Source organism: Musa acuminata, chromosome BXJ2-8, assembly GCF_036884655.1.
Source record: "Musa acuminata AAA Group cultivar baxijiao chromosome BXJ2-8, Cavendish_Baxijiao_AAA, whole genome shotgun sequence".
NCBI lineage: Eukaryota > Viridiplantae > Streptophyta > Magnoliopsida > Zingiberales > Musaceae > Musa > Musa acuminata.
Genome location: NC_088345.1, coordinates 43330504 through 43357684, shown reverse-complemented (window position 1 = coordinate 43357684; position 27181 = coordinate 43330504). Strand labels below are relative to the sequence as shown.

At 37.7% G+C, this 27181-nt stretch overlaps 5 protein-coding genes across 5 annotated transcripts; 2 read left to right on the top strand and 3 right to left on the bottom strand.

Annotated features, from left to right (window-relative positions):
- Positions 1-50: 50 nt before the first annotated feature.
- LOC135619544 (pheophytinase, chloroplastic-like) lies at positions 51-7220 on the bottom strand. Its single transcript, XM_065121652.1, has 9 exons — positions 6889-7220; positions 5549-5641; positions 4098-4309; positions 3526-3670; positions 3366-3438; positions 1195-1341; positions 963-1088; positions 818-883; positions 51-404 (listed from the first exon to the last, which is right to left on the bottom strand). The coding sequence occupies exons 1-8, from the start codon at positions 7146-7148 to the stop codon at positions 821-823; spliced, it is 1119 nt and encodes a 372-aa protein (XP_064977724.1). The 5' UTR covers positions 7149-7220; the 3' UTR covers positions 51-404; positions 818-820.
- Positions 7221-8079: 859 nt separating this feature from the next.
- On the bottom strand, positions 8080-11619 carry LOC135619543 (tubulin alpha-3 chain-like). The gene is made up of 5 exons (XM_065121651.1): positions 11388-11619; positions 10180-10394; positions 9891-10090; positions 8657-9165; positions 8080-8574 (listed from the first exon to the last, which is right to left on the bottom strand). Exons 1-5 carry the CDS (start codon positions 11498-11500, stop codon positions 8262-8264), a joined length of 1350 nt encoding a protein of 449 aa, XP_064977723.1. The 5' UTR covers positions 11501-11619; the 3' UTR covers positions 8080-8261.
- Positions 11620-13967: 2348 nt separating this feature from the next.
- LOC103994649 (pentatricopeptide repeat-containing protein At2g13600-like) lies at positions 13968-20960 on the top strand. The gene is made up of 4 exons (XM_065121649.1): positions 13968-16450; positions 19728-20011; positions 20148-20371; positions 20753-20960. Exons 1-2 carry the CDS (start codon positions 14173-14175, stop codon positions 19745-19747), a joined length of 2298 nt encoding a protein of 765 aa, XP_064977721.1. The 5' UTR covers positions 13968-14172; the 3' UTR covers positions 19748-20011; positions 20148-20371; positions 20753-20960.
- Positions 20961-20965: 5 nt separating this feature from the next.
- LOC135620399 (5'-adenylylsulfate reductase-like 5) lies at positions 20966-25176 on the top strand. The gene is made up of 6 exons (XM_065123322.1): positions 20966-21145; positions 23229-23407; positions 23512-23636; positions 24062-24123; positions 24869-24932; positions 25130-25176. Exons 1-6 carry the CDS (start codon positions 20966-20968, stop codon positions 25174-25176), a joined length of 657 nt encoding a protein of 218 aa, XP_064979394.1.
- Positions 25177-26440: 1264 nt separating this feature from the next.
- LOC135619542 (uncharacterized) lies at positions 26441-27100 on the bottom strand. Its single transcript, XM_065121650.1, has one exon. It carries the CDS (start codon positions 27083-27085, stop codon positions 26693-26695), a length of 393 nt encoding a protein of 130 aa, XP_064977722.1. The 5' UTR covers positions 27086-27100; the 3' UTR covers positions 26441-26692.
- Between the last annotated feature and the right edge of the window lie 81 nt (positions 27101-27181).

The following is a 27181-nucleotide window of genomic DNA, read 5'->3' as shown; positions in this document are numbered from 1 at the left end:
AAGCGCATGATTCTACACACGGCAAGAAGAGAACAGAGCACAGAGGGACCTAAAAACAAAGGAGGTCATGCTCTTCCTTACCAACTGAGATCATCATCACCAACTTTTTGGTTGATGTTTTGAACTTGGAGAGGTTTTGTTTGTATCATTGGCAACCAGTGCACATTATTTCGAAAAGATAGCAAGCGATTGAATTAGGAGGAGACATCAGCTTCACCCAACCAGATCAACTCGGGCTGAAAGATTCACCTGATTCAAACCTATCCAGTCTTAAGTTTTTGAGTTCTCATCTTGAAGTGTTTTTGAGGCTGCTCACTTCACATGTAAAAATGAAATTGATTTCGCGGATACCGCTGCAAAACGAAGGACTGTGACCTGCATCATGGAAACTTTCTGCTGGAAGTCTGCGAGGTAATAGCATCAGTTGACAAACATGAGAAGGTCAGCATTCTGATTATGTCAGGAACAGGCAGATAATGGGCAGAAGTAAATTACCAAAAATATATTCATTAGAAAAGTGTCGTTTTGAGATTAAGGAAAATAAATTCATTGTCAATACCATTTTACTTACCATATTCAAGAATTTCTGTTAAGAAAATAATGACCATATCATTTGAAAGAAGAAGAAAGAAAGAACAACGAAAGAATTCAAAATCTATTAAACTCAAGTTCACGTAACTGAGGTATCAGTCTCAGGAAAGTTCTCTCTCAACTTCTGGTGGTCTAGTGAAAAATTGTGTTATGAACATTTAGGAATATTGCTTATGGTGGGAGAGAAAAAAAAAAATATCAGAAATCAGAAGCAGCGAGCACATACGTTTCATGGTGTATGCCGCTCGACAAATGATTGAATCAACGGATTCACAAGATCTGGAGCTTCATCCTGCAAAGAAAAAAATGGTTGTCAAGGAGGATGTTGTCAACAGACTTGAATTCAGTGCAACAGAAAGTCGATGAAGAACCTGTGGGCAGTGGCCGACATCGGGGAGGATGACAAAATCCTCTACTACACCAAACTCCGCATACAGTTTTCCAAGTTCAACAGGCTCCCATGGGTCCTTGTCACCCCACGCAACCAAAACAGGACACTGAAGTAAACGAAACAGTACGAGAAAATTATAGTGGTTACGCATTATAAAAAATGACGTGCAGGAAAAAAAGGATACATTGTACAGTGAGAACCTCTTCACTGACCTTCACTTTTGGAAGCAATTCTTCAGGCAGAGGACCACCTGAATAGCAGATGAACTCGAGGAATACATCAGCTGCACCAGGTTCAAGTCCTGGCTGCAGGATAATCTGAACTAGTTCATCTGTCACCATCGATGTGTCATGATAACACTGAAAAGAATCTAGTTAGAACCACTAAAAGAAGACCACCAGCAGATATATAAACTGCCAAATATAACTTATGAAAAATAGCTAGGATATTTAAATTTTAAAGATTACTGCATCACAAAGGACACCAACTATCAATTTAAGTATGTTTATCAGGGAACAAAGAATATTAGACAAAGACAATAGAGATAATATCTTTATGTTCTCTTTGTATCTCACATATATATAAATAAATATACATACATACATACATACATACATACATACATACATACATACATACATATATATATATATATATATGTATATATACATATATATATATATATATATACATATATATATATATAGAAAGAGAGAGAGTCCTAACAAGAGGATCTAGGCGTCAATCCTGACACCTCACGATTAATTGAGGCTTCAGCCTGAAAGTCGATTTGTCAAATATGATCTGCAATGTTTAAATATTAAAACATTTATATTTAAAAGTCATATAATTGGATAGTATATAAGGAAGGCAATACCGAATGATATCGCCCGGTACGGGCAATACGTACCGGTCCGACGGCATACCAGTACGTGGACCGCCCACTACCGGGTGGAACGAAAAATAATAATAAAATAATATATATATATATATATATTTATATTTATATAAATATTTTAGAAAAAGGCGACGTTCGACGATGTCACCTTTTTCGGATTATATATATATATATATATATATATATAATCTTTTATATATATATAAATGAGGCGACGTCGCTGAGTTATATATATATATATATATATATATATATATATATATATATATATATATATATATATACCGAGCGATATACCGAACGGTATATCGCTCGGTATATAGTTTCGTACCATACTGAGCGATCGTCGAAACTTCGGTACGGTACGAAATTGCAGACCTTAGTGGATACATCTTTGGTGTTTATCAAACTAACACAAAATGAATTGTATAAGAAACTAAGCCAATTTAATTAATGATTGAAATGATTGATTCAGATCTAGCTATTATTAGATGAATGAATATATGTAGAAATCCTACTTATTCTGATACTTCTATTCTTTCAACCAAATTAAGATACTTTATGCCATTAGAATTAATTATTTTTTCCTTCACTTGATGCATATGTTCTAGATTGTACAAAACCTATAGGTCATCTTAACAGAGCTAATATTCAATTTACAAATTCCATGATTGGTTTCGAGTTTATAGGATTGAGACTCAATTCTACCATTACAATTCTAGTACAACTCTATCTCTCTCTATGTGTGTGTATGTATATATAGAGTTAAATCATCTATCAGGCATGTCGAAATGACACGACTAGCTCTATACAACACATTCCCCCAATGCTAAACTGACAAAGTTGACCTTATATTGGGTTTGCTCAACTCTGACCAACCCAACAATCACGAGATAAATGCCACGATGGTGTTTTTTAGGTTGACAATGAGTTAGCTCAAGTTAACAAGAGTCAAATTATTTGGGGAGATGTTGGAAATTTTTTCCTAAAGTACAGTTCAATTGGTATTAAAAAGGTACAATGCACAGATGATGGCATCCCAATTTACCTCTTTAATCACACTTGAGTATCTCAACCTATCTGTCAAAGAATGGGACGGTATTGTGGTGCATGAAGGAAAGGAATTAGGCATGGCAGAAATGGAGGCATTACAGGCTGCTAAGCACTAAAAGTTTGCCTTCTCCATGACCCAGAAACGGAATGCTTGAAGAGCAAAGTTAGTGAAATGCTCTATTCTGTTTTTCGAGAAAAAAGTTACTATTTAAGCTGCTGGTTTAATGATATTCAAACTTCTAAGTATTACATTTTTGCTGTATGTGATGCCAGAAAAAGAAATAACAAATTTGTGCCTATTATGTTTTAGAATTCATGTATCTAACTTAACAATATTAGAACCAAAAATAGAAAACTTAATCATGGTAATAAAATTTAATGTTGTTTAAGATGGACATTAATGTAATGTGAAGTTCTGTCTGAAAAGATCACCTGGCAAAGAATGCTTCTAACAGAGTCTGGCGTGGCAACTGCCTTGAAGAAAAGCTTTCCAACAGCTGTATTCCTATGTCAATAAAATCTCCAATCTTTGAGAGTGATCATGGATCCATGACAAGAAAGAATGAGATTGTTCATGGGCACAAGTATCTACCTCAAAAGGCTCTGAAATGACCTTATAAAAGGTCTTCCATACCAAGGCTGCTTCGTTATATGGAGCAATCTTAAGGAAATATTCAGTAGAATGATACCCTTGCAGATCTGAGGCTGCATAACAGCTGCCTGAAGGCCAACAACTCCTGTGAATATATTTAGCATATAAATAAATTACTAAGATTGGAAATCTCTCCTTCCAAAGGTCCAGCAGGCTATCAAGAAGTATCCATTCTACACCCTTCACCAATATTTTCTAATTCCATCTATATGCCATCCACACGTGAGGGAAAGATTCAAGATTATAATATCATATATCATTCTTATCTATCAGCTTAAGCATATAGATGGAATGGCATCAATTAAAAATTTAAGAAAGATTTCCAAAAAAGATTCTGAAAAGTATTGCAATTGTCTAGTATTTCCATAAAGAAAAATATTGCAAGAAAATCATGAAGAAATGCAAAAAGGAAAAAAAAAAAAACAACATAACCTCTTTTTGTGGTGCTGCATCAGACTGTAATCACTGATATCAAATAATGATTGCCAAAGACTGATAGACTTAAGACTCACCTCCAATGGAGTTACATATAAAGAATGCTTGATCTTTGACCACATCAGCACAAAAATCATTCAGCTGATCTGCCCATGTCTCAAATGTATAGAAGGAATTCACACCAATCTCACGTGGATTTGGCTTATCAGAATAACCATAACCAATTAGATCAATTGAATAAACTCTATTTGATTTTGCAAGGACAGAAATATTTTTTCTCCAGTGGTCACTGCAAAAGGAGACTCACATCAAAAATTTTATCTGAAGACATTGTATTCAAAAGCAGAAAGATAGTTAGAAAATCCAATCAATTTTTTAATGCTTCTAAAATAGCTCAACTTAATATAAATTATAGAATGATTCAATAACAGAGGTGAGCATGAGGCAATCCTGCACATGTATGTCATTGCACATAGAAATCGATGTTGCTCAATTGAACTCAACAATGGCAAATATTATATTATGTTTCATCACTTCCAACCTGCAAAACCAATAAATTTAAATATCCACAAATAAAACAGAGTCCTTTTCTTGGCTATTTTGAAATGGCTCCATTAATATCAGTTGTTTCTATTTGATCTTGTTAATGTAACTAAATTAAACTTAGGTTTCCATTGATCCTCTATATCGGAATTAGTTTATGAAAACTGAAAAAAAAAAAAAATCTCTTCACCTCTTTGTTGTCATTATCAAGCCATCTCTTACTGGATGTACTAAATCTCTTAAGTATGCCATGCAAGATGAAACTACAAACCTTCCATGAACTTGATTATTTCATTTTTGGTAATTCTGGTGCTACTGAATATCCACCTTTATGTAACTAGTCTGCGTAATAAAGTACAATGTCTCCATTTATAGAGATGCTGCATGGAGGTCTACTCACAAAAGATATTTCCCTTACAGCTCAAGATCTACAAATCCTGTCTTGAGATACATCCTCATTTTATGTGAGGTGGTGGATATGGTTGCTCATAGCAGAAATTAATCGAACACAATCTTGTAAAATGTCAATGTTCGCTTAATCTGTAAGAATGCAGAAGATGAGAGAGAGAGAGAGAGAGAGAGAGAGAGAGAGAGAGAGAGAGAGAGAGGAAGGGGGGGGGGGGGAGGGGGGTGGGTGGAGGGTGTTGTAGAGCCCATAGTAGCAGGCTATGCATCATCATATGCATGCAGTCACGTGAGCTCACAAAGATAGATGTGTACAGCATACATATCAAACATGACAAATGCATATACAAGAATCCATATAGGATTCGTAAGCTTCTGCAGGTGCAAAAGAATTAAATTTTAACATGGAAAATGAAACAAGCAGTGGATACATCAAGAAGACCATGGAGCTCGAGTGAAAAATTTTACAATCTGAGACAATAATTTATCATGTGATCATTGTCTAAAGCAATATGTGCACAAAAATACCTATGGCATCTAGTTGTCTGCAAACGGAAACCAAATCATATATGATATACACCTGTTTGCCCCAAAACCATGAATTAGAACTAATGATGGGCCTGTATCTCCAGCAGACTGATAACGAACACGATAACCTCGCCAATTCCACATTCTGTAAGACAGAAGATATGAAAATCAGACATCATAGATAAACAACAAATTTATGCTTGCGAGCTGTTCCCACTGTTCTTTTGTACTTTTTTCCTCAAAGAACTTGGATGAAACCAAGCCGTAAAAAGGAAAACATGTATAGACAGGTCAGTAATATATATTTTTCTAAATCTTTATAGACAGGTAGAGACATCATAACCTGTGTTATATTTGCACAATATTTAGGAATGTTTGACAGTTACTGAGAGAATTTGATTTACCAGTCCTTCCGTTTTCTTCTTTATAAATTTCAAGCAAGTATGTACGTCCAACACGCAAAAGAAAGAAAAAATGAGTAGACATGAGGATTTTCCTGTGTCAAAAATGAATATTAATAAGTCGTTGATGTCCTTACACACCCGGCCAACAATTTGTTTTTCCTTGAGATTCCCTCAAACAGGGCAAATCAAGAAGGCTGTAACCAACATGATTCAACCTTTAACCTGAGATACTCTCACATTGTCATGGGACAAACTGAGACACAACCAGACACACCCAAGTGCAATGTTGTCAACAAATTATTATTCAATCAAATGGTTATAAGTAAAGGTTAACCTGAAAATCCCTGGAAAACACATACAGCAGTAGTAGTTAGGGGGAATTATAAAAGCATGTTCATGGTTAAGCGGGCTATAAACATGACTGCGCACGTCGCTTATACAATGACAGGTTTATTAAGATTGCATAGCCAGGTGTGAACTGATCATAGGACAGCATCTTCATATACGCCATAAAATGATTTTGGAAAAAATTAAATATTCCACTTGTTATATAACAAATAAAAAATTGTTTTAGGAACGGATAGTTTAACATAGGATGAGAGAGTTAATTGGCTGTGTTGCTTAATTTTGACGACTAACAACACAGTTCAGGTGATCATGTTACTCAAATATCCTTCGAAACAAAACACAAGCGTTCAGGGCAAGAAGAAAGGAAATAACCTTAGGAATCATTCCATTTAGAAGCTATATCCCAATTATTCAACTAGATCGAAGAAAAGGACTAATGCATTTACTTTAAGGAAAGATAGCTAAATAGAGGCTGGAAATCAATTATCTCTCTTGCTGCAACTTGGTCTAACTCTGAAATCTACAAGCATAATTGAGGTGCACAATATATTCCTAAAAAAAGGAAATTACATCTTTGTTCATCCAACATCAGTTGATAAAAAACAAAACCAAAGAATAAAGGAATTCAAGAAGGAATTACCCGGTGCGAACTTCGGGTTCTTGGGCGGTGGCAGCGGCAACCACGAGATCAGACGGTCGCTTCGCTGAGCCGATCTCTTTCGGCGAATCCGTTAAGCAGCGAATGTGGCGGTACCCAATTGGACCGAACCGAGGGGAGGCGAGACGTTTCGGCATCGAGATGGCTTTCATGCGGCCGGAGTCGAGGCTCGCTCCGCGGTTGCAACGAGGACGAGGGCGGGAATTGGAGACGGGTAGGGAAGGAGAGCCGAGGCTCGCCATGATCGTGTCGCCCTTCTCTCTCTCTCTCTCTCGTTTCGGGTTTGGAGCGACCGAAGGTGGGAAAGACGCTTGGCGTTCCGAGCAGCACGGAATAATAGCTTGAGATTTGCTGCTTGACGCAGAACAGCAAGCGCGATCATGGACGGGTCAGAAAAGCATCAAAATTCGGGCTATGACGGCGATTGATCTAAAGGACTGGATCATGTTGCAATGCCGAAAGCTGTAGCCAACTTTAGCATCAGATCTCTAATATTATTATATTTAAAAAAAATAAAATATTTAATATATTTTTCTATTTTACTGAAAAAATATCATATAATTTTAGTGATGAAACGAAATATTATTTAGTGATAAATCGAAATGATATAAAGTTAGTAAAGAAGAAATAAGGTTAAATATTTTACTTTCATAAGTATATATTTTTTTTTAATTTAATTTTTAAAAATATAAATTTTAAGATATTAAAACTAATTAATTATAAGATTTAATCTATAATTAACCTCCTATTTTATCATAAAAGACTCTATATTAAATTAATAAATGAACATTATTTTAGCTACTTCGATTTTTATCATATATTAGAATTTTATCGCTTCTAATAAATGACCTTGCTACATTCTAAATTTAAATTCAGTCATGTTTGGTCTTATTATAATTTAAGATAGTATAATATAATCATATTCAAATATTATTTGTAGAAACGTTCATAACAATAGAAATGTATAAGCAAAATCCCATAAATTCCATAGGGCACATATGAATCTCAAATCTCACAGCATGACAACAGAAGCCTTCTTTTCTCAATCAGCCGGTTGTAAAACGTGTCGGAAAATGATCCCATGATCTTTCATCACTACTTTTGTGACTATTTAACGTAATCGCAATCCATTCAGTGCTATATCAGCATATCCATCCTTCATACGATTTAATGTAACAAAAGCAAGCTTCTTCCACAAACGATAATTTAAATAGCGTTTTAACAACCACGATTTAAATTCGACAGCTGAAACATGCAACACAAAAGCAAGACAACAATAGAAGTAGTAGCAACTAGAGATGCATAAATGCATGATGATAGAACACAAGCAAACACTAAGAAGCAATCAAACATGCTTAGAAATCTTCTCCCTCCTCATCATCATCTGCACCTTCGGCTCCAACCTCCTCGTAGTCCTTCTCGAGAGCAGCCAAGTCCTCCCGGGCTTCCGAGAACTCACCTTCTTCCATTCCCTCACCCACGTACCAGTGGACGAATGCACGCTTTGAGTACATCAGGTCGAACTTATGGTCGATACGTGAGAACACCTCAGCAACGGCAGTATTGTTGCTGATCATGCATACAGCACGCTGCACTCGTGCTAAATCGCCTCCAGGGACCACTGTCGGTGGCTGATAGTTTATCCCACACTTGAAACCAGTAGGGCACCTTCACAAAACATCATCAATATGGTCAATTAAGAAGCCCCATAACGCAAATTAGACTAATAAAAAGTATAGCGGCTGATTACCAGTCGACAAATTGGACAGTCCTCTTTGTCTTGATGGTCGCGACAGCAGCATTCACATCCTTGGGCACGACATCCCCACGGTACATCAGACAACAAGCCATATATTTACCATGCCTAGGGTCACATTTTGCCATCATGCTTGATGGCTCAAACACTGCATTTGTGATTTCAGGGACAGATAGTTGCTCATGGTATGCTTTCTCAGCAGAAATAACAGGGGCATATGAGGAGAGCATAAAATGGATTCTAGGATAGGGCACAAGATTGGTCTGGAATTCTGTAACATCCACATTAATAGCTCCATCAAACCTCAAAGAAGTGGTTAAAGAGGATATGACTTGAGATATCAACCGGTTCAAGTTGGTGTAAGTTGGCCTCTCAATATCTAGAGACCTCCTGCAGATATCATAAATGGCTTCATTGTCTAAAAGAACTGCAACATCTGTGTGTTCAAGCAAGGAATGGGTGGAAAGCACACTGTTATATGGCTCCACAACAGCTGTAGAGACCTACAGCAAGAAATATCACAGGTAAGTCCAGATCATGAGACAAACAGAAAAGTAAGATTTTTCTCAACATGCATCTAAGAAGATGTGCACAACTTCCTATTGCCATACAGTTCCCAGCTAAAAACATTGAACGCCCACAAAATTTGGGGGTGTACATAAGCAAATTCCAATGGGACCATTTGTCCTGGATATCAACTTGTTTTTATTTCATGGTTGTTGAGAGAACTTTGCTTCAACAGAACGTACAAGGCCTAAGCTGAAATGCAAGTTCTAAAGTAATTAGTAAAGGACCAATTAGCGCAAAATTCAGAAAGATATACAGCTAACTAAATCAATTTCTGAATAAGAAATATTATTTGATAAATTTTCTGGAATCTTTTGGAACTTCTTAGGAATTTCAATAAACTTAGTGCTCTAATAGTCAACTAAGCCTGCCAAATTATGGTTTGCAGTCAGACATGATTTGACCTCAATATATGCATCCTACCAGACCATCATATAGACTAAAGTAAAACTTGGAAAATTTCTCAGAAAATTTATAGATCTGACATATCAAACTAATGTGTTTGATATTATGCTTTTTGAACCGGGTTGACCAAATCAAAGCATTTTTTCCACAGCATCCTCCAAGAATCAAAATTTTACTTGAGCATCACAAAGATCAACAACAAAACGGGCAATTTGACATGAACTGAAAGCAAACTATCTTCACAGCTTGGTGCTACCTGAGGAGAAGGATAAATGGTGAAGCCGAGCTTTGACTTCTTTCCGTAATCCACAGACAACCGTTCTAGCAGCAAGGAACCCAAACCAGATCCAGTTCCACCACCAACAGCATTGAAGACCAAAAATCCTTGCAAACCAGTGCAGTTGTCTGCTAGTTTTCTAACTCGATCAAGGCAGAGATCAACAATTTCCTTCCCAACTGTAGTTCATTACCAAAAACCAAGATCAAAACCTAAACTCAGGATCTGAATAATAATTCCTTAATTTTAAAAGAAAAGTATCAGCTACCTGTATAGTGACCCCGTGCAAAGTTATTTGCGGCATCCTCCTTCCCAGAGATGAGCTGTTCTGGATGGAAGAGCTGGCGATATGTCCCAGTTCTCACTTCATCGATGACAGTGGGCTCAAGATCCACAAAGATGGCCCTTGGGACATGCTTGCCAGCACTGGTCTCACTGAAGAAGGTATTGAACGCATCTGTTGCAACTCCCACCGAAGAATCACTGTGGAAAAGGAAGTACAGATCAGTCGCAACCAAGCAGATCATAAGATCAGAGCAAGCACTTGCAGCTTTAAAGATTTGTGAGGCAGAATCACTGCCCGTTAGATCTAGTAGAAGTATCTGTTTCATCAAACATCCAAAAGAAGCCTGACCACGGATGAGATCAATACCCTCCGTTACAGTTACGGATCTAAAGATCAACGACGAAAGATCAATAACCTCTGTTAGAGTCACGGAAAACAAGTACTCAAAAGAGGACATACCTTTACTCCTAAGAACTACAATTATTAGTCCCCATGAAGCATCATGAAAGCCATGGATGACCTCAAAACTCACCATTACTGAATCACACACTTAATATAGTATGAAAAACACCATAAAGTATAGATCTTTGTCCACCGCTCTCCATATTAACTTCTGTTTCTAAATCGCAAATCGATAAAAAAGATCTTTGGCCTAGAGTTCGTTCTTTTCTCTTTTTAACATACGAGAACCCCCAAAGGGAATCTGAGCCAAACAATCAATAGATCTGGCGCCATACAACCAATTTGAGGTCAACCATGAAGAAAAAAAAACGTAAATCAAATAAAAAGTGTAGAACTTTTCGATTTCAACAAAAGAGATCACAAAAAAACATTGCTAACGGGACTTTCGATGAAAACGAAATGAGGTCGGAGATCTAGTAAACAGGTATATATCAAATAATAAAACAAAAAAAAATGAAGTTAACTTTCCCCTAAAAGAGAAACTGTTACGAAAGAAAAATAGCGATCACAAACAAATAATACCATACAAAAGGGGGAATTTTGGTGAGACAAAAATGGGGCTAATGATGTAGCTATCAAGTATAAATAAATATAAAAACAAAAAAAGGAATTTTTTTTCCCAAGAAGGAGAGTCTTATTAACAAATGCTTGCGATCACAAACAAGGATTAGCAACAAACGGCAAACATTCGGCGGGGGTTAAAGAAGACATGGTATGAAGAGAGAGACCTAGGCATGATGCCATCGGGCTGGATGCCGTGCTCGAGGCAGTAGAGCTCCCAGCAGGCGTTGCCCACCTGGATGCCGGCCTGCCCGATGTGGATGCTTATGATCTCCCTCATCTTCCTCGAGATCTCTCTCTACGTCGCCCGCTTGCAAAGGTCGAGCTTTGTCTGGGTAGGAGGAGGAAGAAGAAAGGGTAGATCTGGTTTGGCTCTCGAGGGCTGGGGGTGGCTTGATTGATATGGTATGGCGGAAGGCGGAGCGACGAGGGAAGACAAAAGCGGGCGCGGGGCCCGCCTTCTCCGGTGGGCCCCGCTGTTTGGACGGCTGTCATCTTCCCAAGAACAAGTCAAGTCTACCCTCACTGATGTATATGTTGGTCAAATTGCATATATATCCCTCTAAAGTCAATAATATTTATATTTATCCCTACAAATTATACTTACCCCATATATATATATATATATATATATATATATATATATATATATATATATATATATATATATATATATATATATATATATATAGAGAGAGAGAGAGAGAGAGAGAGAGAGAGAGAGAGAGAGAGAGAGAGAGAGAGAATGTGTGTGTATATTTCTAGCAAAATCTGAAATGTATCTTTATAAAACTTTGAGCAAGAATATTATACTTATTTATTTTGTTAATATAATTAAATATTTAGTAATGTTATTGGTAGTGTTTAACATGGATTTTTAGGTTTTTTCCTTTTATTATATATATTGTATATCTATAAAATATAAAAAAATATTTATAAAATCATTATTTTCAAATCTTGTAAATGATAAATCATCATTTGTCTATTTGAATAGACCTCGCATGGTCTTAATTTCCTTACTCTTCAATTGATATAGAATTAGATATATATTTATTATATATTTTATGTAATAACAATAATAATAATAACGTCATAATATCTCGATTATCAAAAATAGATTATATGATATAGCTCCATATAAATTAAAATATATATAATTTTTTATTTACATTAAAAATATTAACTTTTCTGACTATTTTTAGCATGTAAGCTTTGTTTTTGACTATTCATTTTTAATTCACAATGAAATTGGAAATCAGGAAGCTTATGAGAACTGTGAGGATGTATATGTAATTGAAGATAACTACAAAGGGCAGCATGCAAGAAGCCCTTCCTCCATTTATCCAAGGCTAGTATGGGTATTATACGGAAGACACGTACATGTGCCGGTTAATTGCCGCTCCTCTGGCAACGTAGCCCCGAGCAGTGCACGTGAACGCGACCCGTCGCTGAGCTGTTGCGATCTGTCGCTGCCTTCGCAAGCCTACGCTACCGTTGTGGCGCAGCATGTGATGTCTTCGCTGTCGCCATCAGTCAATGCATCGGTGGTCCGTCGGTCCATCCAAGCCGTCCATTGCCCCGGCGACATCCGTCACGGCGTGGGCGCGATGATATTTGAGTAGGTGGGAGAAAGGATCATGGACAAATCGGACGGCTCGGATTCGATTTGAAGCGTCGGTGCCTTGATGTACTCCTTAGATTTTTATGGAGCCTCTGTCGGCGCAGATCTATGCGCCGTGGTCGTATTATTTCTTTGTTATAATTAATATTTAGTCATGTAAATAATTTAATTAATTAAAATATATAATATTCGAACTGTAAGAATATACGAAAGAGATTGATCGATCACTCTACTACTTTTACATAGGTAAATGAACTAGTTATTTCATTACATCAGTTCATGATAAATGATATTAGAGCCACATTAAATGAAATCACTATGACATACATTATATGCATAATCCAAGGTTTGAAGCTTAAGTTGGTGTAAATGTTTGGTGGATATATTGCAAGTAACTTGGTTTACAGATTTATGACAAGTGATTTTTATTTAACAAATTTAGGGATCATTTTTTCTAAGATGATTTTTTATTTTGATGAATTCATGAAAAAGAAAAATCCTTTTTTTACCCAATACTTGAAATACTCTTCTTATATTTTGTTCTTGCTATGGACCATTTTCATAGGATGATTTAATCAAGTTATAATATTTTTTTTATATATTATATTATAATACTTTTAGTAATATAGGAATATTATAATGTAATATAAAAAATATTATATTATAATGTTAATAGTGTTTTTATACTATTACAGTGTGTTTTCAGTAATAATAGGAAAGCACTAAAAATAACATAAGGTTTTTGTTTTCAATAATATTAGAAAAATATTATGACACATTATAATATTTTTGTGTTATGTAAAAACACTATAATTAAATTGGTTCACTTTTGGGTTGGTCAATCAATATGAAAAAAGAGGAAAAAAAAGAAGATAAATGGTTAAGGGTATTTAAGATTTTAAATATCCAAATGACTTGTTCAGGATAAATTATTATTTTAAAATTATATTTAATAATCAAATGATAATTAACTAAGAAGATTAACTATAATTAATTATATGCAAATCATTAAGGTAAATAATTTCAATTTAGGGAGCAAAATATCCAAATGACTTGTGCTGAAGTCATACATATCTATATGAGTGCAAATTTTGCCATTAATTGTTGACTTGAGATTCGTTTGGTCAAACCAAACAAAACCCGACTTCAAAATTCCCGCCAGGAAACGTTGCCTTCGTCTTCTCTCGACTCCGGCGTTGCTCCGCGTCCTCCTCGCCAGAGCCTCCTTCACCAACCTAACACCCACCTTGTTCTTCTCTTCCTTCAAGCCCACCCTCTCTCTCTCTCTCTCTCTCTCTCTCTCTCTCTCTCGTTGTAAATATATTTCTGATATGATGATTGGCCTGAGATGGAGCAGCGCCATCCATCACTCTTTTTCCTTGCATCACTCTCTTCTTCGATCCCTGTCTAATTTCCCGCTTCCTGTGAGCTCGTATCCAGCAAACGATCTCTCTCGCTACACCGCCAGGATCCAAGATTTGTGTCGCCTCGGCTACGTAAGCGAAGCACGTAGCGTGTTCGATACGATGCCCCACAGAGACACCATCACCTGGAACTCCATGATCTTTGGCTACTCCCTCAACGGCATGATGGATGATGCCCGGAGGCTCTTTGACGCCTTTGCTGGAAGGAACACACGGACGTGGACCATCTTGGTTTCTGGTTATGCCAGAAGTGGCTGCCTCGAGGAGGCCCAGCTACTCTTCGACTTGATGCCCGAGCGCAACACGGTTTCCTGGAACGCTTTGATTAGTGGGTATGCACAGAATGGGTATGTCGGCATGGCTCGGCGTCTCTTCGATACGATGCCGATGCATGATATTGCATCGTGGAATGCTATCATCACTGGGTACTGCCATGCTCATCAGATGGTCGAAGCGAAGGAATTGTTCGAGCAGATGCACATGAAGGACTTGGTTTCTTGGACGGTGATGATTTCTGGGTATGTTCTGGTTAATGAACATGGAAAGGCTTGGCAGACTTTCCTTAGAATGCATCGGGAAGGAGTGAGACCAGACCAGTCTAATTTCACGGCCGCTATCTCTGCAGTTGTGGCTCTTGGCAATCTCAAGCTGCTCGAAAACCTACGTACTTTGGTGATCAAGACGAATTTCGAAGGGGATGTGGTAGTGGGAACAGCTATTCTGAATGCTTACACGAAGGATGGCGGAGGGTTGGATGAAGCAGTGAAGTTCTTTGAACAAATGCCAGAGAGGAATGAGTACTCTTGGTCCACGATGATTGCTACCTTTGCACATACTGGGCTGTTGGATGATGCCATCTCTATTTACGAGAGGGATCCTGTGAAGTCCCTTGCCTCCCAAACTGCAATGTTGACTGGCTATGCTCAGAATGGCAGGATAAGTGCAGCAAAAATCCTTTTTGAACAGATTCCCAATCCTAGTGTGGTTTCTTGGAATGCTATGATTGCTGGGTATGCACAGAACAATATGTTAGATGAAGCAAAGCAGTTGTTTCATAGGATGCCCATGAGGAATGCAGTCTCATGGTCTGCGATGATTGCTGGTTGTGCGCAGAATGGAGAGAATGAAGAAGCTCTGCATCTTCTGTCGGAACTTCATAGGCTTGGGATGTTGCCCAGCCTTTCAAGTTTGACCAGTGGTTTCTTTGCCTCTGGTAATATTGGAGCTCTTGAGTTTGGCAGACAACTACACTCGCTTTCCCTAAAAGCAGGTTCTCAGTTCAATTCTTATGTTAACAATGGTTTAATTACCATGTATGCCAAGTGCAAGAACATTGAAGCTGTGTCTGGCGTTTTCCGGTGGATGAAAGCAAGAGATACTGTCTCCTGGAATTCTTTGATAACTGCTCTTTCTCAGAATAACATGATGGAGGATGCACGAATTGCTTTCGATAAGATGTCGAAGCGAGATGTTGTGTCTTGGACTGCCATTATATCTGCATATGCACAGGCTGAAAATTGGAATGAAGCTTTGAAACTCTTTCTCAAAATGTTAAACGAAGGAATACTACCCAACTCTCTGACGATCACTAGTGTTCTAAGTGCTTGTGGGAGTTTGGCTGCCACAAACCTTGGCCGACAGATCCATGGCCTTACATTTAAAATGGGCTATGATCTGGAACTATTTGTTGGCAATGCTTTGATTACAATGTACTTTAAGTGTGGCTGTGCAGATTCGTTTTGGGTCTTCTATGAGATGTTTGAGTGTGATATAGTTACATGGAACTCAATGCTCGCAGGATGTGCTCAACATGGTCTTGGAAGGGAGGCCGTGGAGATTTTTGAGCAAATGAAGTCTGAACAAGTCCTTCCAAATGCAGTGACATTCTTAGTTCTCTTATGTGCTTGTAGCCATGGTGGCTTAGTTGACGAAGGATGGCACTATTTCAAGTCAATGAGCAAAGTTTATGGAATCATGCCATCAAGAGAGCATTATGCTTCTATGGTTGATCTTCTAGGGCGGGCTGGTTACTTATCTGAAGCTGAGGAGTTCATAGAGAACATGCCCATCGAGCCAGACTCTGTGGTTTGGGCTGCACTTCTTGGTGCGTGCAGAATCCATCAGAACGTGGAACTTGGTCGGAGGGTTGCTGAGAGACTGTTTGATATGGATCCACAAGATTCAGGTAACTATGTCTTACTCTCTAACTTATATGCATCTCTTGGGATGTGGGATGAAGTTGAAGAAGTCAGAAAGTTGATGATAGATCGACATGTGATAACAAGGCCAGGTTACAGTTGGACTCAAATAAAGAAAAAGATTAAATCTGTCACTGGGAATATACAGCAGGAACATATTGGCGTGATTTATGCTACTATGAAAGAATTTTACAATAACATGAAAGATCCAGGTTATGACTCTGATTTGAAATCCCTTAAATATGATGCGGAAGAGGAGGAGGATGCACATCTCTACCACAGTTGACTTAGAGGTTAGTATGGCCAAGTTTCACTAAGTCGTGTACAAAAAGATCAGTGAAATGAGTAAGAAATAGCCCTATATTTTGTAGAAAATGAACTAAGAATTGCTACTGGCAGCAACAACAATACCAAAAGGAGAACACTACTGATAATATCATATAGTTCTTTTTATTTTATAAGCTCTGATGCAGAATTTCTAGCTTTGTGGGTGGAGATATTTTGAACTTTGGAAACACCCAAAAAGAAACAGAGTGATATTGCCTCATGGCATCCCTTTCTTTCTCAAACTTGAAGTCTTTGATCTGTATGTAAGGAGGCAAGAGTATGGTTTCTGATGGTTGAAGGCCAAGCCTATTTGCAAATTTCTCCTCCTCCTTTCACCTTCTCCTCCTCTGCTTCAAATTTGTTTTTGCAATCTCCTACTTCAGACAATCTCTGGTCAGAAGGATTCTTCAATGTTGTTTGAAGATACTTGGAAATGCTATACAGTTTACTGGCATTACTTTGAAAGCTCTATCTCAGTGAGCACCATACAGTTGTCTTACTGGATACTGCCCTCTCAACAGCTCAGCTTATGGTGCATCCTTCGCATAACTATTTCTCATTTACATTGCAGACTTATATTGTGATATATATATATTTTTTTTTTTCTTTTGGTAATAAAGATTTTTGGCTGTCATTTGTAATACCCATGAATTTGAAGTGCTTGTCGATTTGAATTTTGACATCCTCTGAGCTCAATCCATGGTTTATTCAACATGTCTTTGTTGGTATGTCGAAAATTTTATTTGATCATTTCCAATTCGAGGAGACAACATCTGTTGGTTTATTAATGAGATTTCTCTCTGTAGACATCACTAACGTTAGGAGACTGGTCATTTGGAATTACATTGGTTGAGACTTGACACTTACAAAGTTGAGTCTTAAATGTAATTAGGAATTAACTTATTTCATGAAATTCCTGATGACCAATTACTCCAAAGAAGTAGCTTATTCTGTCTTGCCTTTACAAGCATTTGCAGAAATCCTTCTTTGTTATTGATTTAATGTCATAATAGTTACACCCCAGTGAAATCCTAGGAAATTGCAGTGTAAATTGTCTTCCTTGGAACAATGTCAAGGTAAGTCACTAGTACGAATACATCAGTAAGATTTTGTGGCAGGTTTACTGGATTAACAAGTTGTACCTTCTTAAGTTTCAAATGAGAATATTGGAAGATTTAATTGTTTTTCTTTATTTGAATTAGATTCAGATTAGTGTAACCCTCAAGGCTGCATCTGCGACATCCATAATTTCCACATTACTTCTATTAGAACCATATTCTTAATTAATAAGATCTGAAACCTGTTCTTGACCATTGATCATGTCTTTCTTTGATTGCCACCTAAATTAAGTCTTTACTCTTTCACTACTTTGTCACCATAAGCTACACCTTGACCACCTTAAACATTTTACTCCATCTTCTCCTTACTATTTGAGACATTATAATTGCAATGTTATCGTATTATTCCTAGTAATGCCAGGTATCTGTTCCACTTCTCAACATCTTTCTGCTACAGATATTTTACTAGACACCTCACCTAACAACCAACATTCCATTTCCTAAAGAATTGACAGAGCACTTTCGTTTCTAGATATCATGCTAAAATATCTAGTCAAAGTTTTCTACGAGTGACCCTTCTGTTAAATTATTTTGTTTAGATGCAGTTGGGCTGTTTGTTCGTTTTTCTTGCTTATTTTTGGTGAAGTTGCAACTCCATACTTGATTAGTCTCATTTAATTTACAACCATGAACTTTTTTACCCAGATAATGATGTTTTCGTTAGTTTAAGAGATGGATATGTAAGGTATAGACCTTTACTTATGCCTGCAGATCTTGAATATGCTTAGTAAACTCATTTGTAGTTATTGCAGACTGGTGAGAGCCCGGTGCTGACCCTTGTGATTTTATTTGTTCCTTTCCTTTATCCTATGTGCTGCCCTATACAATGCCATTGCTTATGACATATGTAATTGATGATCTTTTTTAAAGCTAGTACCAATGTTAGTTACTCCCCATCTGTTTTTTCATGTTTAACAGGCACCACCACCTAGTAGTCCTCATCTTCTGTGTATTTCAGTTTATACAATTGGACATTTTTATTTTCATACCTAGTTATAAGGTAGTCTCCTTTGTTTATACATTATTTGCCATAACTTAGACCTTGTCAAATCTGTAGTCAGTAAAATCAATTCACTATCTCTCATGCACTTTTACATGTAGTAGTTTTTATATAACGTCCTAAAAGCACTATGAGGTGTTTTCTTTTTTGATATTCACATATCTAAGGCCTATATATGTCATGATGAGTCTCTGTTGGAAGTGGCTAATGGATTTTGTTGTGATATAAGGTTTGACAGACTTTCTTATAAAAACTCGGGCCTAAGCTTTCTTGGGCCATGTAGCTAAGATCCTTTTATCCAAACAACTGGGATAATAGGTTGGGTTGGGTCACCGAAACTACGAGATATATATTTTCTGATCTTATCAACCTTTGGTACCTCAAAATTACAAAATATGAGATATGAAAATCAGCCAAATCTTTTAGATCTGAATTCTGATCCTTTTCTTTTTCTCCACTCTATTTGTCTTGCCTTTTTATGCATTTACCATGCCCTGAAGCTTTTGTTGTCCTTAACGTAGCTAATTCATATGGTTTTTCTTGCTGCCTTTACATCAACAGTGATCCTCACTTTGTTTTGTTTTTCTTTTCAACACATTAATATATTCATATGATATGCCATGGTGGTCAAATTTAGGGAATTCCTAAAAGTTCTAACCATCTAATATTCGAAAGCTAGAGGTACCAGCTAAGCTGCCACTTTATGTTGTCTGCAGAAAGGAAATGAACAATGCTATTTTAGTCAAAGCAAGCACTTATTGTATAAAAAAAACACTTATCTCTTTTCCTGAGCTCTAATAAACTATGCAAAACTTCCAGAGGCTGTCATCACAAAATAAAAAGAGAAAAGAAGACAAGGTGAAGCAGCTGAAAGTGCAAGCAGCAGGTCGAGGTAGCTCAACCTTTCTACTGGGGCAAATGCAGATGGCTGATGGCAAATCACCCACTTCATGGTCAGATAACCAAGTTCACGTCAGAAAATGCACAGAACAAATGCCAACATCTCAAAAGCCGTCCTCTGTTTGAAATGCAAATTTTATGGATGCTGTCCTTCTTTCTTGCTCTGGAAAGTCGATTTCGATGCATTTTAGCATGCTATACTGGTATTACAATGTGTTATTTCCACAAAATTTTAGGATTTAAATCTTGCACAGCTTAATTTTGATTATTCATTCATGAAAGTTCCTCACAAAACTAATTATGTGATCTCATTATTGTGATGTGGAAATATACTTTCAGGAAAATGATAGTTCAGCCACTTCAGTGCCCAAGAAAAAGAAGGTTGAGCTAATGTTTCAATTTGTTTCTGATGAGCAGTAGTCCATCTTAAGTGATGGATAGGATCCGTGCAAAAATGTCACGTACCCAAGTTGGCTCTCTAAATGCTGGTCTCTGATAGCTAATCCAATCAAGGTACCTGTTCAAGTTGATCAGTGAGCTGCCTTCACTGGTGTCACATTGCTGTAAGTAATAGTGGATTTCTCTATTACATATTAACTTTTATGTCTGTGATTGCTTGAATTTGTAACAAGTTATTGTTATATCATTGACTTGTTGTACCAAAATCACCAATTACTTGTTTACTCTGTCAACAACATGTTTAAGTATTGTTTTTTGACATCATGCATTGGTACTTCAATCTTAGGCGGTGAAGAAATGGAGTTCTGTGGCTCGAAGACCTGATAGTACATATTAACTTTTATGTCTGTGATTGCTTGAATTTGTAACAAGTTATTGTTATATCATTGACTTGTTGTACCAAAATCACCAATTACTTGTTTACTCTGTCAACAACATGTTTAAGTATTGTTTTTTGACATCATGCATTGGTATTTCAATCTTAGGCGGTGAAGAAATGGAGTTGTGTGGCTCGAAGACCTGATAGAGCCAAGGTGAAAAAGGACGGGGAATTATTCTTATCGGATTCAGTTTGGATCCGACCCGCATCCGATCGTATGTCGTATATGAGGAATAGACCGAGTTGAAAGCGTAGAAAAGTTTGCCCTTTTCTCGACCTCGAATTCGCCCTTTCGATTGCCTTCTTCCTCTCTTTGTCCATGGCCGGATCCGCTCGACCCCTCTTCGCTTTCCTCCTCTTCTTCTTCCTCTGTGCCCTCACCTTTCCTCGTAACCGCGCCGCCGCGGCGCCGCCTCTCTGCCCCCGTTCGGACCTGGCCTTCCTCGACGGCATCGAATCTCAATGCCCTCTTTGGATCGAGCTGTCTTCGCCTCAGGAGGTACGCTTCTTTGCCATGAAATCGTGTAATTGCTTCTTTTTCTTCTGCCCTTGGTATGATCGTTGTCTTAATCGAACGGTGTGAGCTTTCTTCTTGTACGCTTCTGTTGGTTTGGGGTTTGCGTCGGGTTATGAGATTCTTTGGGTTTTGATTTTTCGTGGAATGTTTTAAGTCCGTGGCAAGATCGAAAGCCCTCATGATTGTTTATTGATATGATGTTTTGACATTTTTGGGTTCCCGTGTGTTGTCATATGGAAATATGGTAGTTATTTGGTTTTGATTGATGCATTTGTAGTTGCTTTGTAATTATGTGGTTGATTGTTTTGGTTGTTTTGTTTCTTTTTTCAATTTAATGAATATGCCGTACATGAAGCATAAAAAACCGAACTTTTATGATATCTGAAGCTTTAGATTATGCTCAGTTTGAATTTTTGGAGCGTATTCTTTCGTTTGTTTGAATAGGCTGCTTTAATTTTTTAATTAAAAAAAAAGGAATTGGTGCATAATCTAGCTGATTCAAGAAGCAGAGACTGAGGGAGATAAAGGGATGGTAGAACTAGGAGTTATTTTTACAAAGTTGTTTGCCGACTGTTTTAGAGTCCTATGCATGCAATACAGATGGATTCCTAATATTACTCAAAAAGCCAGGATTTTTCCCCCTCCTCCTCAGAGTTCTATTGGATGCTAGTTTTACTTGATCTTTCTATCAAAATTGGATGTTAAAGAATATACAAGGCTCATGGTTTCTTCTCTTGCTAGAGAACAAGCCGAGATGCATTTGTCAGTTTTGATGGTGTAAGTTGTAAAAGATAACTCATGGTATCTGCCTGTAAATTTTGTTATTTTGCCTTTGATTGGGCATTATATTTTTCATTCTTAAGCTGAATGATGTCCACTTGACAGAATCAGAGTGTCAGCCATTTTCTACCACATAATGCCACTTTCTGTGAGTTTTAACTAGGTATGCTTATTATTTAACTTCTAGTATGCACGTCCTGAAGCCAGAAGATCAGCTATTAGTTTAGGAGCATTTGGTTTCCAGGCTAACTTCTTGAAGGGATTAACAAGGTCATTTTTATTATGACTTGCTATTCTATATGATCAGGAGCCCCACTGATGGCAGCTAAAATGAAGAAGTGAATAAAATATTGTATGTCTGTACAAAGTAGGTGTTGCTCACAATCTTCTTATTGTGCTCTATTGTCCTTTCCCTATCTGAATATATACACTTACCTTCTAATTTCTTTTTTCCCTATCTGAATATATACGCTTACCTTCTAATTTCTTTTACTCCTCTTTGATAAATTTGTGTTCACATATGATAGGAAAGATTGTTATGTCATGTACCCTTTAGAATGAAGGAAAAAAATTATTAGATAACTGTAAGATCAAACATGCTCATGAACAATTAAGATGGTTTTGATTAGAGTATAAATGAGGGAAAACTGTTGATGCATCGGTTTAAATGAGAGAAGCCAATTATGGTTAGTGAAAAGAAGATCTAAGAGTAACATTAGAAATGATAGAAGAATATTGGTGGTTTTTAATTAGACAGTGATATGCTCTCAATACTCAACAGAGCTTGATGGCGGAGGACAAGATGCATGTAACTGGCATCATTGTTGTTGACTAATCAGACTAGTCCTGATCTTTGGAAAAAAAAATCTCAACTACTTATGACTACTAATCTAATCTTGTGTAACAATGGCCTGTTTTAGATATCATATGGGACATATTATACTGAAATTATAGTGGGGTTGCACAGCTGTATAAAAGTAAAGAGGAAGTGCATGGAGGAAAGGATCAAGAAGAAAAGGAAAGTGAAAAATGATGGAAAAATATTTCTCAGTTGCCTCAAACAAATTCTCCAATCCATTCAGTCGACCCTGTAATTTCTTAGCAACTAGAGCTGGCAATTGATCCGTGATTCTTGCATAGATTTTGCAAGGCAATCCTTTGATGCTGCTTCGACAATTGCGATGGATTGTTTATGTTTGTAACTGAAATTGCTAACCACTTCTTTCAATTTGTCTGTGAATTACGGACTGCAGATAAATCTGTTTTTTTCTTTTTCATTTTGAAGGTGAGTGGAGAGACATTTGAGAGAGAGCTATCTGGCAAGCAAAGTTCTTATTACTCTATCCTTTTCTATGCATCGTGGTGCCCGTTCTCATCCAATACTCGACCTATGTTTGATGCTCTTAGTTCCATGTTTCCTCAAATAAAACATTTATTAGTTGAAGAATCATCAGTCATGCCAAGGTATGCAGTACCAAATTATACAGGTTCATTTGCCTTACTAAGATATGCATCCATGCTTTATGGACATTTATATTTCATTTGATAAATTTTCACATGCTATCCAGTGTCCTCTCAAGAAATGGTATTCACAGCTTTCCAGCTGTAATGCTGATCAATGGGACAACAAGGGTTCAATATCATGGCTCAAGGGATTTGACTTCCCTGGTCCAATTCTACAAGAAAAATACAGGTACATTTCTTTGTCTGCATTTGTTTTCTTCAAACTGTTCTACTTGTTTTGAGTAGTGGAATCTAATGTCCATTTATCTGCCAAAATATCTGATGCATATGAGAAGCCAATCCTTATGAAATTTCTCAGACTTCCATTTTCTTGGTTATAGATCTAGGTCTGCCCTATTGTGAAAAAAGTACTTACTTTTGACCATATAGCACATTTGGCTGTAAAAGAGCAGATGAAGTGCCTTCTTTTTGACTTGATTTATCCATTGAGGCCTTTGTTATTCTTGATCTTATCACTTTACTACATATTTACAATTGCATGGCTGAGACACTAGGAACTAGAAGGTGGAAAAATATGATATGTTAATTATACCTGTAACTCTTTTCTAGTTTCTTTATTTTGTTGCATACTTATCTTCTGCTATTCTTATACAGGTTTGAATCCAGTCATATATCTGGAGATTGAACAGTTCAGTTCAGAACGCGTGAGGTCCCATGTACCTCATGTTGAGTCTGCAAGGGAGTTAATATCACATGAACCTTACTTAACATTCAGCATATTTTTCATCTGTCTGAAGATAATTATGTGCTTCTTTCCTGTGATCTACTCCCGCATCAAAGCTTTTTGGGTCTCACATGCCTGGCCTCTGAACTCAAGGGTTCTTTGTGAATCAAGTCAACTACTGGAGCAAGCGCTGCATGTAATTGATGTTAAAAGGCTGTGGAGCAACCTTAGGCTCTGCAATAAGACGAGGAACTTTCAGAAAGGGGCAAATAATGCCCGGGCTTGGGCATCTTCGCTTGCTTCTGTCTCACTGAGCGAGTCATCTTCCTCGAGACTGGCCCTCGTGGACTCGTAATGTTCTCTTTGGATCATTGTGGTTAAAGAAGGAAAGCCTTTGGTGGATTGAATGTTCACCATACTTTCATAGAGCAACGTAGTTTGTTTTCCTCTAGCCGTGTAACTTTTCTTTCTCTTAACGTTAGGCAGATGGGAAGCAAATTACATGTAAATTTTTTAATACGAAATCTTTTTGTATATTATTTACTGTGGCTGCATTTCTAGGAAAATGCAGAGTCCATAGTTGTTGTTCAATGTTATCTTTCCTTCTGTAAACCCTTTTCATGTCTGAATAGTTCTGTTTAACTATGAGCTAACAGTAGCTTTATAGCCTTCACTTCAAGCTGATTTTTCTTGTCTTCAAAATCTTCCTGGAACATCTTTGAATAGTTATGTTGCAGGTTGGCTTCAACTCCAGTGATATTTTGTGCATCTGCTTGGGGAACGTGTTTGTTGGAAACACAGGTAAGTGAACCAGCTCTGTTCTAGGCAAGCAATTTAGCTATGGCAACTACTAGATTGTTTACTTAAAACATGCATCTTTCTTTCTTTGTGCTGTTGCTTCACTGGGTAAAACTTTAGTGGTAAAAATTACGATATCATTCTTTACCAGTTAAGCTAATGGAATTTTGATGTGGTTTCTAATGTTGATACTTGAACAGATTGGTCTGATGGGATGGAGACGGGGCGGGGCACCAAGGCATTGTAAGGTTGTGCACAAAGGTACACTGATTTGCCTTGTGGCCTATCTTTTTCGTATTATCTGTCTTCACGTTATTGTGTCCTTTTGGGGAGATGTTTTGCGGTATTCTCAGAGTGACATGTTCCTGGTCCCTCATCACCAACACAACCCCTTCATTGGTGATTGAATACCCAGTGCACATGCTCTGGAATCATTCTAAAGTTTCACTGATCTTTAGGATCATAGGCTTTCTTTTATATACTTGTTTTGTGTTTTTTTTTTTAACATGAAAGGGTTGGTGATTAAGTTTGCCCAGATCCTATTTGGGTTCTGATTAGTGTTGGACTTGATCTGTTTTCCTTTTTCTCATCAAACATGTATAGCATGATAACTAGTGTTTATTCTTGTAGAAATAAAGTTTTTAGATTTTCTCAGATTTATAACAGTAAGATCACTTCTTTCTGTTAAAGATTAATAATTAAACAACTAGCATTGACAGCCACAGTGTGGATTGAAATGGATCTTCCTTAAAAGAGTATCATTTTTCCTGTGGGCTATTATTCTTTGTCAGGCAACAGAACAAGAAGGCCCCGTCATTTTTGTCAGCAGTTGTAGCAGCACAGGGATAACATTGCAGGCCTGCCTCAGTAGAAATCAAAGAGGTAAAGTGCAGTACCCAAAGCTGTCCATATGTTTATGGACCATCATGGGCTTCATAATTTTAACAACGCCAAGAGAGAGAGAGAGAGAGAGAGAGAGAGAGGGGATGCCCTTTTAATTGTGTTTGATTTGTTACTGAAGATGGATCTTTTTGAGAGAGAGAGAGAGAGAGAGAGAGAGAGAGGGGATGCCCTTTTAATTGTGTTTGATTTGTTACTGAAGATGGATCTTTTTGACTCAGAATATGGACGCTATAAATAATTGAGATGCTCGTGTGCCGCAGTGGTGGTGGGATCATGTCATAATTGAGAGCCCATGTGAACTATGGACAGCCACCGCCACGACACTTTCCAGCTTCCACGCTTTGGACTCTTGTGAAAGCAATGTGTCGAAGGACTGCTGTTTGGTAAGCCAGTCTTATCTTTTGATGATGGGGAAGTCTCATGGTGGATTCCCATCTCATCCGAGTCATTGCTGCCATAAGAAGAAATTAATTATTTCTAGGCTTCTTACAAAAGAAAAATTCTTTTTGAGTTTCTTCAGCTCTAAAATTCTCAAAGTACATAAAATTTGCTTATACTTTGAAATTAATTATCTTCAGGTTTCTTGAAGAAATTAATTATTTCTAGGCTTACAAAATAATATTTCCTTTTGAGTTTCTTCAGCTCTAAAATTCTCAAAGTACATAAAATTTGCTTATGCTTTGTTGCTCCAATTGTAATAGAAAGAATGAATCACATTGTAATAAACACCATGGAAACTGATACAGCGTTCACCACCCACGTACGGTCATCATGCATACACTACACTCTCCCCCTCCACCATGCAAAAGAAGAAGACCGAACGTGATGAGTCACGGCAGGGAAGGTGATGAACACGTCGCTCAGCAGAGGAGATAACCGAAGGCCAGGGCGGCCACCGACGCCAGGGCCGCGGCAGCGGTGGACGACGTGGGGGCGCCGGAGGTGGGGCTGGGAGCGGGTGCCTGCGCCGCCGCGGCCTTCTGCACCATGGACGCGGCCATCACGACGGCCATCATGGCCATGGCGAACAACTTGAGCTTGAGAGCTGCCTCCATTGCTAGTAGCACTTTAAGGCAAACTACCGAGCACAGAGGAATGGAGGGAGGAGATGTAGAGAGGAGGCAATGCAGTTCGGGCCGTGGAAGGAGGGGGAGGGAGAGGAGGGTTTTTGTAAGGAGACTACCAAGCTTGGGTCTGGGACATGACAGGCTGTTTTCGCTTGTGTCTTCTTCCTCCTCCTCCTCCTCCTCCATGTGTTTTGTTAGTTGGAACGTCTTAACATACACGCTGTCGGAAGAGATTTCCTTGTTCGTGTTCTCTTCCTTCTTTCTTTGTTCGAGGAAGATGGG